General features: G+C 37.5%; 1 protein-coding gene across 1 annotated transcript in view; it reads left to right on the top strand.

Moving 5' to 3' along the window:
- The first annotated feature begins 1,068 nt into the window (after window positions 1-1,068).
- Window positions 1,069-17,900, top strand: part of mbtps1 (membrane-bound transcription factor peptidase, site 1) — a 40,727-nt gene continuing 23,895 nt past the window's right edge. Inside the window, exons 1-5 of the mRNA XM_023297851.3 lie at window positions 1,069-1,368; window positions 9,325-9,855; window positions 14,273-14,536; window positions 16,284-16,499; window positions 16,584-16,694. Coding sequence (XP_023153619.2) covers window positions 9,639-9,855; window positions 14,273-14,536; window positions 16,284-16,499; window positions 16,584-16,694 — 808 coding nt within the window. The 5' untranslated portion in view covers window positions 1,069-1,368; window positions 9,325-9,638. The remainder of the gene's footprint in view (window positions 1,369-9,324; window positions 9,856-14,272; window positions 14,537-16,283; window positions 16,500-16,583; window positions 16,695-17,900) is intronic.

Below are 17,900 nucleotides of genomic sequence, written 5' to 3'. Positions count from 1 at the left end.
GATTCTTTTATAATATTGAAAACATTTTCCTCAAAAACACATGGCAGTGTATAATATTTTCATCTTTTTTGTTTATTTTAATTGTTTTTGTTTACATTTTGGACTTGTGTGAAAATCTGATGATATTTTAGATCATATTTATGCAGAAATACAGAAAAATCTATGCAGCTGCCTCACTTAAATAACATTGCAAATCTCATTTTTGCTTGCTCAATTGGCTTGTAACATTTGCTTTAAAAAAACTTTAATCCCTTTTAAAAAAGATTTATTTGCCGTCGAAATAACAATATCTCTTATATATGAAAACCCACTTGGCAATTAAACAGATTCTGATTATTAAGATAAGATAAGATAAGATAAGATAAGATAAGATAAGATAAGATAAGATAAGATAAGATAAGATAAGATAAGATAAGATAAGATAAGATAAGATAAGATAAGATAAGATAAGATAAGTCCTTTATTTCTCCCCACACCAGGGGAAATTCACATTGTTACAGCAGCTTATGTAGCAATAGACATAGTGATATGAATAAAATAATAATAGAACAGTAGTAATAATATTTACAATATATAAAGGGGTGAGAGATGAGGATGAAATAGTACAGTATTGACACACTGTAAGACAATGTAGTATAAAGTGGCTTAAAAAAAATAAAATTTAAAAGTGCAAAGATGTAGCAGTGCAATAATGTCTGTGCAAATTTTATGGTTTGGAGTGGTAATGATATGAGTCCAGGTTATGTTAACATCAGCCAGTGATGCTGATGTTGTAAAGTCTTATAGCAGATGGGATGAAGGACCTGCGATAGCGTTCCTTCTTGCAGGGTGGATGTTGTTTTATCTACTTTTACGATTCTTGTGAAAATCTTATGATGTTTTAAATCATATTTATGCAGAAACATAACATATTTTAAACCTTTTTGTACTATTTTGCTGTTTTTTGACGGTGAGCAAGCGCCACCTGCTGGCAGAAACGCAGCACGACATGAGGGCTGCACTGGAGTGGGAGCTGGAGGCCCGCTGGGTTGCCAGGTTTGGTAAAAAGCCGCACACTAAAATCACGCAAAAGGAGAGGGGAAAGTGTGAGATTGCGTGGGTGATATGTAGCGCCGACAGTGTGAGCATACTGGCGGTTTATTTGTCATTTCTAATCTATAGAGGTGTTATTTTGTGGAGGATAACCCGATAAAAACCTGGCGCCCCGTGGAAACCAGACGTCAGTGGTCTGCGGCTGTAGCGTTCAGTGAGTTTTGCTGCTAGCTTTTGTTCGAGCGACGTCCAAGTAGCCGCCGAGGAGCCACCGACACACCGAATACCGGGGATTAAACGAGTCAAACTGACATTTTAACGTGAATACCGGCAGTGGTGAGTATTTGTTTCTACCACAGAAAAACCTTCCGCAGCAGCCACCGGGAAATACAACCGAGCTAGCAGGGCTAACGATGTACATGTGATAACTGTAACGGCTGTGGAAAACCCATTAGCACGCCTCCTTCGATACAAAACTCTTTTTTAGATTCCCTTTAGGACTTCTACCTGCTTTAAAACGTTATCACTGCCTTTTAAATCATTATCTTCGGTTGTGTTTAGCTTCCAGCGTAGCATCTGCTAATGCTTGCTGTGTTTATGCTGATAAAGTCATAGCTTTGTTTTGTTTTTTTTTTAGCTTGTTTAACTAGTTAGCTGTCGTTTTTAGCCACAAAGTGTAGTGTTTTGAGTAAATAATATGTCGCAGTGGAAATGGTTAAACTCTTATTTAACGCAGTTGTGCTTTATGGGTTTTAATCTGGCAAACAATACAGCTTTCATGCACTCTCTTATGTAAACTGTAGGCATCCAGATGTGTGTGTTTTGCAGTGTTTTTGGTTTGCTAAAGGAGTGATCTCCACTTAGCACAAAAGCAAGTCTGTTTTAATCAGGGAAGCATTTGGTCTTGTTGTGAGTCCTGCACCCTTATGTGAGACAAGGTAGGCATTTATTTCCCCCTAGTTCACCTACATCTGTTCAGTGTTTCCCCTCTGATTTAAAGCACATTTCACTGATTGACAAGCCTGCATCTGATTGAGGAGCTGCTAATCTTTGCCTGGAGGTTTGATGTCATTTTTGTGGCTTATATAGTGTTAGGGCTGCATGATATTGTGGATAATGTGATATTTTGTTTTGTTGTGACATGAAAAAAATACAGGAATTTTTGCCAGATGACTTAAATTACTCTATTTGGAAGGAATTAATTGTTCTTGAGTGATCAGAGGTGTTTTTGAGGACATCAAAAATTTAAAAAGCATTTTAAAAGAAGCTGTTTTCAACCTTTTGCATATGGTTTAACATACGTTTTTGCTTTAGATCTGGCTTTGCTGTTGCCAAACCAGAGCTTTGCGGTGGTTTTTTGAGCGATGAACAAATTAGTCTCGAACAATTGCACGACCCTGCGGACAGAGTATCTGTATTTTGGTCAACATAATCCATTCTGTAGCTAAAATTTTTCCATATATTGCTTTCTTTGTGCAACCAAATCTTTTTTCTCAGTGTTCGTCTCCTATTACCTGCTCATTTTGCTTCGCACATGTGGATCTTGCATGTCTACAAACTCTGTAAAATCTTTTTGTATTCAGATGACAGTTTTCTTTTTGTATTAAGCAGCAAAAAAAGTTAAATGTGACTATTCCACATGCGCACATGGCGGTATCAATGCTGAAACAATGTCGTGCAGCCCTAACCCCTAGTATTCTACCTCTCATTTTCGCATTTTCCCTGAGTTATGCCACATTTTGCTGATTGATAACCCTGCTGTGGATCCCCTCTGATTGGGGTGGGGGTTCTTTCTACCTACTAATCTTTTCCCGGAGGTTTGATGTCATTTTTGTGGCTGGGTGTCATGTTGACACAAGTGGTCCCAGCCTGTCTTTTACAGCCCAGCCCTAACCAGTGGGACTATTTTTACAGCCCTGTGTCTAAACCAGTAGTACTTTAGTGCTGCATTGTCATCTCTTTGAGGCGGAGATCCTGCCCCAAGCCGGAACCAGTGATTGATCCCCCTCCTGCCAGGCCTAGACCAGCTAGGGGCTTTTAATTACAGCGTCTGCACTTGTGTGGATCCATATCTGAAGTATTTGTCTGGTGTATCATTAAGACTGAGCAGAGGGGGGAGAATGTGACCACACACATACAATGAAAATAAGTACGGGGGGTTTAGTGTAACCTCTGATGAATATACGCCTAATGTGTTGCTGATACGTGCTTCAGTGGGCTTCAGTGTTTTCAGAACAACACAGGAAGCTTGCTTTGGGTTTATAATTTTAGTAATATACCACCGGGATAATATACTGACGTCCTTGTTCTTGAAAAAGCCACATTTACCGCATTTTAGTCAGAGTGAAACAGATCACTCCCAGCACTTGGGATCTCTCCAAGTTTATGCATATTATGAGTAACGTGAAGACAGCTGTAGAGCTTCATATGTTGGCTGCGATTTTTCACTAAATTGGCATTTCTTGTGCAAATTTGAATATTGTCACACGATGAGTGTAATTTTTTTTATTGCTTACTTAAAAGGCGTCCTAATATGCTAAACAAATATGCCTGTTAACATTACTATGATCCGTGTTGAGCTGTAGTTGATAGTCATAGTAAGTTTCTGAACATTGTTACTCACTGTGGGCTCATTTTTCACTACAATATAAAGTCCTGCACCTCTATGGAAACTACACAACCATATCTGAAACAGAGCGAACTCAAAAACTGCTTTTTTGCAGTATAAAAAAGTTTCTACTTCATAAATGATAAAAAGGAGGAAAAAAGGAGGAAGAAATAAAATTTGTTTGATTAGTTATTATGTAAAATTTGAAAATGGAATCATTGTGTGCATTTTTTTCCCAAGTTCTTTGTAGTCACAGCCTGTAGTTCAGACTAGTTAAGCTGAAAAGTTCCTGAATTTTTTGTCAAATGCTCGTTGGTTGCAACTGAGTCAGTAAAAACTTTATAGTTGCACTGAGGAGTGAAGAATTTTCAGTTTATTACAGAATCATGTTCATGCGGAGGCTTTATTTTTACAGAATTTTTAAATGATGGATATTCATGTGTTATCGCGATTCCAAGCTTTAAGTTAGGTTTTAATGGCACATTACACACAATTTGCTCATGAATTGTAGGAATAATTAAAATCTGATGGCTCTTTTGTGGTTTTAAAGGTTCTGCCTCTGATAAATAGTGTAATTTAGCTGTTTTATTTGTTTATTTTTAAAATAAAAAGTCAACATGCACTTTTAAACCTTGGGGTTCAGAGGGTTCAACTAAACTTGAAGTGCTCTGATAAATCTCCATGTGTCATCACCACAACTACAGCATGTTGTTGAGACTTGTTTACAGACTACTGAGTCGTTTAAATCTACTCTTGTTTGTTTTTGCTTCTTTCTACATAGCAATCCAGCCAACTAGCACCTTTTACTGTCAGGGAGCTGATAAACACTTCTACAATAATAGTTGGGGCATTTGACATGTTTTCATCCAGTGAAGGGAGTGTTTGATTTTAGTGACAGTCTGACAATGGGCCCGTGCCTGCCTGGGTAAAATAGATTTGTCGCTCCACATGCGTGTGCTGCTGACTGCTTAGCGGCACACTCCCCTCTGGAACATGTTGCACACGTGCAGCGGTAAAGCTCAGCAGTCAGACAGCAGCTGGTCCAAGGCACACGGCAGTCATTAAATGGGTTATGTGAAGCCTCATCGATGGCATAAATCCTCCAGATGAGGCCGAGTCGGTGCTTAAATGTTCAAAAAAAAATAGATGCTTTTAATGGTCAGTGAAATGACGCATCTTAGTGTGTCTCTCTAAGCTAAGCTGGTCATGTTGTGTAACCAGCTCTGGCCCTTTTTTTTTTAATAAGAGGTGAAATGGAACCTAGCCTCTATTTTTTTTTTAAAGCTGTATGAAGCTGCTACTTCAGGTACCTCTTCTTGCCCTTTGTTGTAGAAAGTATGATCGAGTTTTCCTGGCATTTTCCACAGCTTTTCCCAAAAAACATTTGAGAGCAAAACTTTCACAGCTGCCTTTTTAGTGTTGGGAATAAATGAAAGTTACACCCATGATTCAGGTCTTGTGTTGCCTGGAACAAGGTGGACAGTAGAGCCTGATTGGTTCTGCCGAGGAATGTGGTGGAGTTATGTGAATATCGGCGTACGTTTGTCTGGTTGTCTGTTCGCAACATCACTCAAAAACAGACTGATGGATTTGGATGAAATTTTTAGGGAAGGTCAGAAATGACCCAAGGACCAAGTGATTAGATTTTGTCAGTGATGCAGATTAAAGTCTGGATCCAGGAATTTGTTAAAAGTTAGTATTTTTAACAAACAGTATTTATTCCCCCCCAAAAAAAAATCTGAGTGCAAAACTGTCACAGATGCCAATTTAGTGTTGGGAATAAATCTAAATTATGCCCATAATTCAGGTATTGTGTGGCCTGGAGAAAGGTGGAGATAATTATTGGATGTTTTGTGGCTGATATTGTTTTTTTAGGTTGTAAAAAATTCCTTTATTGATACACCTTATATTAAAAAAGTAACACCATGAGGTGATTGTGTCTTGTAACGTATCCCACAAACTACTTAGCAACGTACTGTGAGGACATGTACTCTGCTACATGTGCTGCACAGTATTCAGAATAATGGAGTTGGACAGACTAAGGGGCTTATCCATAGGATAAATCCTCCAAATGGGGCTGAGTTGGTGCTTAAAATGTTCAGAAATAGACACTTTTACATCTTGATATCACTGTGTCCTGCTAAGCTAATCTGTTAAAGGGTCTGCAGGAAGGGTGGTCATGTTGTGCAACCTGCTCTGGCCTTTTTTTCCCCTTTTTTTTTTTTTAAATTAAAAGATGTGACATAGAACCTTGTCTAAGTTTTTTTTTTTTTTTTTTTTTTTTCCTGCTTCAGGTACCTCTTGCCATCCATTTGTTAGGAGAAGGTATGTTTGAGTTTTGCTGGTGCTTCCACAGCTTTTATTTCCCCCAAAAATTGAAAGCAAAACTGTCACAGATGTGACCAGTTTAGTGTCGGGAATAAATTTAAGTTATACCCATAATTCAGGCATTGTGTGGCTAGCAACAAGGCGGAGATTAGATCCTGGATAATTGTTGTATTTTGTCTGACTGATGCTGTTTTTTAGGCTGTAGAAGATTCCTTTATTGATATATCTTAAATTGAAAAGGGAACACGATGAGGTGATTGTGTCTAGCAACGTATCCCACAAACTACTTAGCAGCTTGAGGACACTGCTTGACTCCGTACCACTGTCTCCTCAGCCATGATACATACTCTGCTACATGCGCTTCAGAGTAATGGAGTTGGACAAGACGTGGTGTCTTATCGATGGCTGAAGTCCTCCAGATGAGGGGAGTTGGTGCTTAAATGTTTAAAAAATAGACACTTTGAATGGTAAAATGACACATCTTGGTATAACTGTGTCCCTCTGGCTAAGGTGTTGCGTCTTGTGTAACCTGGTTTAGACCCTCCACACAAAGCTCAGTGTGGCAAATTAGTGTGTGTGTTGTTGCTAGCTGCATGTCTGTTGATGTGTATTTCATTACTGGGTTGTCCAAGCCTCAGGCCAGAAGGAAATGATCCCGTACCTGCCCAGAATTCCTCTTTTGATGCAGTCCCAGAGGAGGCCGAGGGTGCTGGGAGTCGTGCATCATGGGGTTTCAGGTCCGTTTGGCTGTTTCTGTGAATCTGCAGCATGCATATGTTGCTTCTCTTCCCGGTAGCCAGGTGTACGATTGGATTGATTGCAGCTTAACACTGTTTCTAATGAGGCTTTGTAGTTTTAAAGCGGCTTACAGAGTGTCAGCTATATGTTGAGTTACCTGCCTCGCCAAGTCTGTTGTTGATGCTCATGTGTAACTCAGCCAAGCATGTCATCCATGCAGGTGAGATAAAGTTTTATCTCGATGTACGGGCTCTATCTAGCTACGAGGCAGCTCCCCGAGGGCAGCCCATAGTCTTCATGAGTGGCTAAATGAGGAAGGACTGGCTACGACCACAGCGTACAACCCTTCCTTCCCTCCTGACACAGCAGAGGAAACACTGTTCTCTGCAGGACGGGACTGAAATGGAAACAAAAGCCTATGTAATGCTGTTTTCCTAAGCATAGGTGGGGTATAGAGTTAGAAAAATAAACCCCTTTGTTTTGTTTTTTTTTCTTTGTCAGTTAGCAGCAGATTTGAAAAACACTTTGACTTTGAAATCATGCCAACCAACTTGAGGCCAAAGAGCAACTGAGTAGATTAAACCCGGCTGACATGTCAGAGCAGATATCTTCATATCTGCATTGCATATGTGTTTGCAGATGTGCAAAAAGAAATTGCAGTGCAATAAAGCACAGCTATAAGTGTTTATTGCCTGTATTTTTATGTGCATTCACCTTGTTCTTGCATGAATTATTCATTTCCACTGAACCTGGAGACAGTGAAATGCTACAGGTGTCCTCACTGTTTTATTTATATATATATATATATATATATATATATATATATATATATATATATATATATATATATATATATATATATATATATATATATATATATATATATATATATAGGAGCACAACCTGGTATATGTTAAATTTAATAATAGGATCATGCCTCTTCTACAGGAGGATGATGAAGTGGCCTCAGACAATATATATTTAGCTACTTTATTGATTCTGTTACTCCTGACTGTCAGCGGAGGTGAACAGTCACAAGCCCTGGAGCTTATCGTGATTTCAGCAGTAATAATGTCCGCCCTGTTTTTATTAAAAGAGGTGAAATAGAACCATGTCCTTGTTTTTTTTCTTTGAATGCTGTCTGAGGCCACCTCTTTCAGGTAGCCCTCCTATCCATCTCTAGTAGAAGGTATGGTGAAGCTTTCATGTTTAAGGTGTTTCAACAGCATTTAATTCCCAAAAATCTCTTGCAAATGCCAGTTTAGCGTTACAAATAAATAGAAGTTGTGCTCATAAATCAGATATTGTGGGGCCTGGAACAAGGTGGAGAATAGAGTCTGATTGGTTCTGCCGAGGAATGTGGTGGAGTGATGTGATGATTGGCGTACGTTTGTCTGTTTGTCTGTCTGTTAGCAACATTACTCAAAAACGGACTAACGGATTTGGATGAGATTTTCAGGGAAGATCAGAAATGACACAAGAACCAAGTGATTAGATTTTGGCAGTGATGCATCTTATAGCCTGGATCCACGGATTTGTTAAAGATTTTTAGTGTCACTATAACTATGACAACCAGTGAACATTACGTCAGCTGCCTGCTGACGATCACATGATTGAACAAGACCCTAAATCCTTCCTGCTCCACGGCTGACTCTGCACTCTAATCCCAATTGGGATATGCGAAAACTGCAAATTCCCCCTTGTGGGACTAATAAAGGATATTTAAAAAAAAAAAAAAAAATTGCGATCCCACTACTATCGGGACTTATCTGTACAAAATGATACAAGGAACAATTGATTAAATTGTGGGGGTGTTTCTGAATCCCATCAGTTCTTTATTGAGATATCAATAAAGTTTATTTTGTCTCACAAAATATACACCAATATCAGTACATCTCATAAGTTTATACTGGCCGATAGATATACTGGTCAGGGTCTAGTGGTTATTTTTCTTAAATCAATTTTAAATTGAAAAAATAATGCTGTTATCCTTTTACAAAATGAAAATTAAACAGACTTCAGTTCAGTTGAATGCAGCCAACCAGCTGTACCTTCTTGTATTTGAAATTTGTGGCAACTGTTAGCAAAACACTTAATATATTTCTGCATTTTATGGGTTTTATTGACTATGATATTAAAAATTCATCATTCATTTATAGAATTTCCTCCCCCAGACATATATTTAGAGCTAACACTAAAAGATTTATTCATGTATTATATAAAGTCTAACCTATCAGACCACCATGATAGGATATAATTGCAACTTAATATAGTTTTTGTGTGTTCTGGCCTCAGAACAGTATCGCTCTGTTCTATTCTGGTTCTTGGATTTCTGCCATCCGACGCAGATTGTTTTGCAGCCACAGCTGTGAAACTAATGGACTCTTAATTCCATATTTCAGAGTGTGTGTTCGCCGAATCAGTTCTGAATTAATCTGGACTGATGGATTTAATGTCTTTGGGTGTAATAGCAAGTTTCAAAATTGTTCAGCACTGGTTGAAGTTGTTCCTCCTGAGTGCTTTCTGCTTGTTATATATTGTATTATCGGTCTTGTAGCTCTATTTGAGTGTCAACGAGCTTCATTCTGACGATTCGTTTTGCTTGTTTTTCCTCACAGATAAAAACAGAAGGGATTGCAGAGGAAGTGTAGAGTGACACCGGCATCTTTCTCCATCACTGCTCCCAACATTTGCCGCTCCTGAACATCGCCTTCCTCTTCTAGTCACCATCATGGTGGCTTTGTTCCTACCCTGGCAGTGCTGCTGAACCGCCGCCGCCCTGGACGACCACCATGGAGCGGAAACGCAGAAAGAAATTAATCTAGCTGCTCAGGCCGTTTGCAGTATGGACTCATTTTTGGAGCTGTGGACCTGAAACGCTGTGCTGACCCTGAACCAGCTGGTTTCAAAAGGGACCTCGAGGGTCGAACTGATGGCTCGCACTGAAACACAACTCAAGATGCTCCTGTTTTCTGCGTGGGCGTCCATGCTTATGGTGCTGCTGTTAGGCTTCCTGCCATTGGTGGGGACGGAGCCAGAGGGCGGAGCCAAATCCAGCTCTAACACGGAGCCCCTCCCCTCGCCGTCTGGCTCCAACTGCTCCCACTTGACCCTCAAACTGGAGTTCTCCTCCAAGGTGGTGGAACACGGTAAGAAGCTGGTCATACTGGTGGATATGTTTACAGCTGTGGAAATAAAACATCTCCTGTGATACGACAGGAATTTCTCAATTTTCTCAATTTTAAAACATAGAAACCTTAGATTTCTTGATAAAATTTTAATTTTTTTTTAAATTTAGCTTTTATTTAGCCAGGTCGGTCCCGTTGAGATACAGTGACCTCGTTTTCAAGGGAAGCCTGAAAAAGCTACGAAATTAAAGGCTTTTTTCGTAGAAAGTTTGGTTAAAGTCAAACCTACAGCGAGCGTAATGTCAAAAAAACCCTAATTATACACATTATGTGCTATAAAAATTACTTGTACCTCATTTTTTTTAGGGGCGTCTGATACATGTATGTTTGTAGCTGTGGAAGTATAGTATAAAAGCTTTTTTTATGTAGTAAGTTTGATTTAAAGTCAAATCTATAGCGAGTATATCATTTTAAAAAATCTGTTTAGCTGTGGAAATATAGAATTTAAAAATGTCAAACAGAAATTTCTTAATTTTATAAATCCAAAATTTCTGATTTGTTTATAAAAACATACAAAGTAAATAAAAAAATATGTTTTTTGGAAAAATTTGTATATAAAAGGTTTTGGTTAAAGTCAAACCTATAGCGAGTGTAATGTAAAAAAAAAAAGTATTTAAAAGTGTCCAATAATTTATTTATTTTATAGCAAGTATAATATCATAAAAGGCTAATTATTGATAACTTGCAGTATGGAAATTATCGTATATCATTTTTCTTTAGGTATCAACCGATATATATATATATATATATGTATATATATATATATATATATATATATATATATATATATATATATATATATATATATATAATCGATTAATTCGAGTTTGTACTTAATGTCGATTTGTTTTAATGAAAATTGATTTTCTCATCAACATCCGCCACCAACGCCTTCCCGTTATCCAAATTTGCCTTTGAAATTGGAAATACCCTTTTTTATTTATGTTTTACAGATGTTAAATTGAAATAGAAGTTTTTAACATTTATCCTTCAGTGTTGATTGGCTTTTACCTCTGATGTGAAACCAATCCGTTAATTCTGGGATTAGGACTTCCCAGAGTGGTAGCTACAAATTGAAACAGGAAGTTGTACAGTTTCAAATTTTATTTATTTTAGTGTAAATTGGTTATCAAAATTCTAACACAAATATTCTCAAAAATGCTGTATTACTTAATATTGAAATTAAACTAAATATTAATTGCTAAATATTAAATCTGATAAGCAGCCATTCATATAATCCATCGACCCTGTTTTGCTCCAATAATTCATGAAACAAAATTTTTTATTGAACACAAACACACAGAAAATGACCCATTAAAATCTAATATGTCGCTGTATAATGATAATTATGTGTTTATATTTCTATCTTGTAGTTGGCAGTCACAGATGGTGCTTTTTAAAGATTTGCATATAAATAGAAATTATCTTACTAACGGATATCATTGGTGTATCCAGAATCCATTAAAAACGCATCTGAGCCACAGTTCTGCACTTGACAGATTTTTACTTTTGCTGTTTCTGAATAAACTATAGTAAACGTATTATTCATAACGAACAAACTCGACACACAATGCAATGATGTGACTCAGTGATTTGTTTCTAATGCTTTAAAACAAAAAAAATGAACTAAATCATTCTTAAGATTCAGTACCTGTTGGTTTTTGATTATTGGTATTTGTGGATTATGAGAGATTTTGAAGCCGGGGAATTTCAAGTAGGTATGCCCTACTTAAAAGAAATGATCTATTTTTTATTGCTTGTCGAGAGGTAGATTAGAAGATCTATATCACTGTTTGGGAAGTGAACGCACACCTGTAACACTGCTATTATCATTTATTGTCTATACAGTCCCATGTTTACACGTGTTCAGAGCAACCTAGTTAGCGAGATTGAACTGTGCTGTCAGGTGTTTTGTTTTTTAACCTTTGGACACAGTCGTGCTAGCTGCTGACCTATTTCCAGTCTTTATGCTAAGCTAAGCTAACCTGCTGCTCACATGAAACTATATTAATATTTTTAGTGTGGCATTAAATGGATTAAGCACACTAACTGGAGTCTCAAACAAGTATTTAAAGAATGTGACCACGGCGTGAATACTAGTTTTCAAAATTTAAAGACGCCTCTTTCTTTGATTTTAACTACATTTAATTTATTTCTCAGGTATTGTTGAGCTTTAATAGTTGAAATGCTTCAAATACAGTTGTGTCAGTGGCGTTTCTAATAATAAATTAGTGAAATTAATTCACAAAGAATTGTATTTTTTGTTTGTATCTGTGGTAAAGCTCAACAATGAAGGGAGAGTCTGAATTTGAAAAGCATTCTTATGAGGGATTAGTTGACTCAACTTTGCTACCATTACTGATCAGTTATATTGATATTGTCCTTGTACCCAATGGTTTCATGATGTTTTTTCTGCAAAACCTTAAAAAAAAAAAAAAAAGAAAAAAAAGAAACCCAGAGAAACTGTTTGCAGTTAGGGAGTCTGTAATTGGCAAAATTTCCCAGTTTTTCTCTATATCTACAAATATAGAGGCGCCAGTGCAGAACAACATGAGCACAGACAGCAGAAAATTGGTTCAATATCAGAAATTAGATTTTACTTTTATGTGCAGGACTTACAATATGAGCATATGAACGTATCATAAAATACACTCAGTTGCATTAAATCATAGCAGCTGTGAAGTTATTAAAAGAGTTGAGAATCTGACACTTCCTGTACAGGTATTGTCATTCTGCACTACTTGACATTCATGCCCTGTAGGCTCGTATTAATACAACACAAATTACAAACCTGACTTATTTGTCCAGTTTGGAAACCAAAAAGATGGCTCTGTTGTTGTTGTTTCTTTTAATCAGTAATCTGCTGTCAAACACCTGATTCCACTTCGTTCATAATAACTGACAAGGTTTTCTCTGCCAGTGATTTCTCACAGTGTAATGTTTTACTGATTGCAGCAGAAGTTTTGTTTTTTAATATGTTTTTGGACTTTCTTTTGCTTGTGTGTTGTTCAGGCTGCAGTATGAACTTTAAATGGACTGTGGCTCAGTTAAAGGTTGCTCACCTGAATACACATAGGTTGTGTCAGCAATACGTCCCATCATGCATTGTGTCGAACGTGAAAGGCAGACGGACAAGAGACAAAACCGAGGATTGGTGGCATTTTCATAGATATCTATTTACCGCTATGACATATTTTACAGTATTAAGACATGTTTTTTAAAGTGCAAAGATGTATTTTGTAATGTTTAGATTTATTTTATAGTGTTAAGATGTATGTTATAGTTTTGAGATGTATTTTCTTCTATTGCAAAGATGTATTTTATAGTGTTGAGATGTACTTTTTTAAAAATGTAGAGGTGTATTTTGTAGTGTAAAGCCATATTTTATCAGGTTGAGACATCTTTTATAATGTTAAGATGTATTTTATAGTGTTAGGACATATTTTTATAGTGTAAAGATGTTATTTTATGGTGTTAAGACCAGTTTTATAGTGTACCTAGTGTATTTTTTAAAGTGTGAAGACGTATTTTAAACTGTTGACGCTATTTTATAATGTTAAGACGTAATTTCTAGTGTAAAGATGTATTTTCTAGTGTAAAGAGATACTTTATAGTGTTTAGATATTTATTCTAAGTGTAAAGATGTATTTTCTAGTGTAAAGACATATTTTATATAGTGTAGACATATTTTATGTAATGTAAAGACATATTTTATAGTGTTAAGACAGATTTTATAGTGTGAAGATTGATTATTTTATAGTATAAAGACATTTTGTAGCACTAGGATGTATTTTATAGTATTAAGACACTTTTTTGTAGTTAAAGACATATTTTATAGTATTAAGATGCATTTTATAGTGTTAAGACATATTTGTTTATGGTGGAAAGACATCTTTCGTAGTATTTTATAGTGTCACGTATATTTTCTGTCGAATATATCTTTTCTATATGTGTAGCTTGTCAAATAACAGGCGTGAGAAAAATATGTTAAAAAATTTAAATAATCATTTGTGAATATGTTTAATGGAAGCAAAGTGATGTATCACAACACAAACAAGGAAAAAAAAAGTAATTTTTCATTTTTTCGTCTAAGAAAATACACTCAGTATAATATAAATTTTTCACAAAAATACAGATTGTTTCACTACAGTAGCCAGTATTGATTTGATACATTTCATTTGAGCTACTGCAGTGATGTAATTAATAGCGTTGAAACTCAAATAGTGTCAGAAAATTTCACTTTTGCCAAGGAGCTCCATAAATAGTTTACTATATAGTCGTCCCTAAATAGGGAGGAGGGAATGGGTGGAGGATTTTGGACACAGTCATTGTTTATTTGCCCTTATTTTAAAGCATTGTCCCCTTTCTGTGTTTCCAGAGTATATCGTAGCATTTACAGGGTATTTCTCGGCCAAAGCTCGCAGCCTGTACATCAGCAGCGCCTTGCGGAGCGCCAGCGGCGGCGCCCTGGAATGGCACATCGTTCCCAGAGAAAACCCGGCCTCCGACTTCCCCAGCGACTTCGAGCTGGTCCACATCCGCCAAGCTTCACCCAGCAGCCTGCTGACCTTAGAGGACCACCCCTACATCAAGAGGGTGACGCCGCAGCGCAAAGTGTTCCGCTCACTCAAATACATTCCCTGTAAGTCCCGACACAATGCGCTTGTTATTGTGTAGGAATAAGGATCGCAGTGTTCCCCGGTTGTTGGCACTTCTGTGCAAGAAATATAGAAGATACAGAAGAGACTGTGCAGCTCACAGAATGTCTCTTTGTCTGCTTCCCCCACTGTGATTGTGGTGTACAAGAGGATTGTATATCTTAACGTGGAGTTCAGGCCAACTTTTGGGGGTGTTGATGCAGGCCGGGGTGAGGGTTTGTGGTGCTAGGGGGGAGGGATGGGAGGACAGAGGACAGCTCTGTGTTTGCTAACTGTGGGAGGGAGTAGGTGAGTCAGCCTGGTGAGGAAGGGGAACACCCTGAACCTGGCACTGGATGAAAGACTTCAGTGTGCATCTACACATGCAGTATCAGTGTGGAGACCATATGTCATGAATATGACTTCATACACCATTATTTAACCCGTTTTGATGAGCAAATTTCACTCTAGTTTCCAAATTTTGTTGTTATGGGTTAGAGATGTACCGATTATTTGCCTGGCCAATTATCGTTTCTGATATTTGACAATTTTCAAAATTATCTGTAGTTTTATTGACCGATTATATATAAATTAAATGCGCTATTTCAGGTCTGATGCAACCTCTTCTCTCTGTCTGTCGTCACTTTGTGGTCTCAGAAATATCTCTCAAGCTGAGACTACAAAAAAAAGAAACACAAGCCGTTACCGCAAACCAGGAAATTAGCTTTTCTCACAGTGGCTAAGGCTACGCTAACGGCTAGCGGCTAAGTCAGAAGGCAGCCACAGATTAGCATCATGGATGAGCATTTACACCTTAAAATTACAGCATAGATTTGGACCTTAAGGGTTTTATATGTTGCGAGAGAGAGGCAGAGATTTGAGTAGAAAGGTATTAATGGAAAAAATTCTAAAAATGTAACTTTGATGTACAGTTTTAAGTTTTTAGAGGTTATATCAATGACCGGAGAAGGACTTCAAAGGAAAAAGACTATAGTTATACCATTGGTACCGTCACCTAGCAACCTTAAAGGATAAGTTCAGGGTTTTTAAAGTAAACCTTTGTCTTCTGAGGAAGCCGGTGGAAATAATACAGTGGAAACGCTTCATGTTTAGCTCAGTAAGTAACCAGATGCATAGCTAGATGATTAACTGAGATGCATTAGAGAGTGGTGGTACACATTAGAACTAAGCAGCAGTTTTCCAGGACTAACAATGAACTGTTAGAATACAGTCCATGATCTAAGAGACTGAAGTTTTCGAATTGATGGGAGACTACATGTATTAAAAAGTGTCATTGACTGAAGTGGTTGGTGTTTAGAAAGTGCAGATTTCTCTAGATTAGACAGGAACTTGTTACAGATTGGAATATCTGAATGTGTTCGTGTTGCACGAGGCTGCAGAATCAGCTTTCTAGTCCAGTAATTCATTAGAAGGAAAGATAAGAGTCACCTCTGAGCTTGGTTTCTACTTTAAAGCCATTCCGAAGGCCTGCAGGCTTCTGCTCACGCTTGCTAATGACCCGGTGATAATTTGGTCCGTCCAAGTGATTGGCTTAAATTAGTCTGCTATGATCGGCTTCACATCGCAGCTAGTAGACAGAAGAAAGACGGACGTAAAGAAATGAGCTCAAGTGACGGATTAGCTTAATGAGAAGATTGTGGAGATTGTAGCTGGAGGGGCTCAGCAAACTGAAAGACAGATTTATCAGTAATAATATATGCAAGATTTTTTTTTGGTGTTCTGTCTCTGTAGCACCCGAACCAGCTGCACCCTGCAACGCCACCCGCGGGACCCAGAAGTGGCAGTCGTGGCAGTCGTCCCGTCCTTTCAGAAGAACCAGCCTGTCGCTCGGCTCCGGTTTCTGGCACGCCACCGGTCGCCACTCCAGCCGGCGCCTGCTGAGAGCCATCCCTCGCCACGTCGCCCAGATCCTGCAGGCCGATGTGCTCTGGCAGATGGGACACACTGGTAGGAAACTCATCATCCCATCTCTGCTCTGACAAATGTAAGGGACTTTATGATATGAAACCGATCCTCTTCTTGTGTGTGCAGGTTCTGGTGTGAAGGTGGCAGTGTTTGATACCGGCCTGAGTGAGAAACATCCACATTTTAAGAACGTCAAGGAAAGAACCAACTGGACTAATGAGAAGACACTGGATGATGGTGAGGAGGGCAAACTTATGTTAACTCTCTGAGAGCTGCGTTTTTTTGTCCTATTACTGAAGTTTCGACAGGGCGTTGTCCTGCTCAACCATCTCTGATTTGCTTGAAACTTTTTCAGCATAAGTTATAGATATTTAAAGTCGTATCTGTGACATTTCAGGTTGATCTGTCATATACTTTCTGAGATAAAGTTTTTAAAATTGCCCTCAACCCACTTTCAGCACATTTGTTCGTACATTGAAAATTGAGGGTGTTTAAATGACAATATCTTGGGAAATATTAACGCTAGAGGCCTGAAATTCTCACTTTTATTTCTCATCATGTCACTAATTTACTGTTAATAACTGCAGTGTTGGACAGTAAATCTCTGATTATGGGTGAATTGAAATATGAACAAAAAAATCAAAGCTGTCATGAAAAGTCTTGTCTTTGAGCTCATATTAGCAAAAAAGTGATAATGCAGAAGTCAACTATTTTTCTGAACTATGTGTAGCTGCATGTTGTAATAATGCAAAACCAAACACATTGAATACTTTTTATTAAAAACACAAAAATTAAAATAAAGTTATTTTCAGTGAATTTTAAAAGAAGTTGGACCACAAAATCAAAAATATTGCTAGATGTACTAATCCAACTAGAACAGAGTTTTTGGAATTTCAAAACGGTTCTCAAAGTATGACTAAGATATAAGTTTTTTTTAAAAAATGGACATATTTTTCATTGGCCAAGCTGAGATTATTGTAAATATTTGGTGTTAAACGGCTATTTAAATATGCAAACCAGTTATATCACATAATATAAGCCCAAGAATTCAAAAAGATAAAGTGAAACGGAATTCACATTTTTAAATGGATGATTCATTTCCACAACAAACAATTATGTGCAAAAATTTCTTTATATTTGTTCCTCTGGTAGAAAGCATTAAAGATTCTGTTACATAGACGAACAGAACAGTTTACAATCTTTTCACAGCTGTTTGTCTTTGGGTGTGTTTTATTTTTCTTTTTTACACCAACATGCATTCTCCAAACTGGAAAATACATCCTATCACCTCATGATAAAGATATCTCTCTAACCATGTTGTTTATGACTGATGGTGATATCTTTAAGTAGGGAGATGTTATGTGCTGTGTATTTCTATTTAATTCTACTTCCTTTCCGTCTTTAACCCTTTTAAAACCACAGGGATCACTGGTGACACCGCGG

Source organism: Amphiprion ocellaris, chromosome 3 (assembly GCF_022539595.1).
Source record: "Amphiprion ocellaris isolate individual 3 ecotype Okinawa chromosome 3, ASM2253959v1, whole genome shotgun sequence".
Lineage (NCBI taxonomy): Eukaryota > Metazoa > Chordata > Actinopteri > Pomacentridae > Amphiprion > Amphiprion ocellaris.
This window is presented reverse-complemented; position numbering and strand designations above follow the sequence as displayed.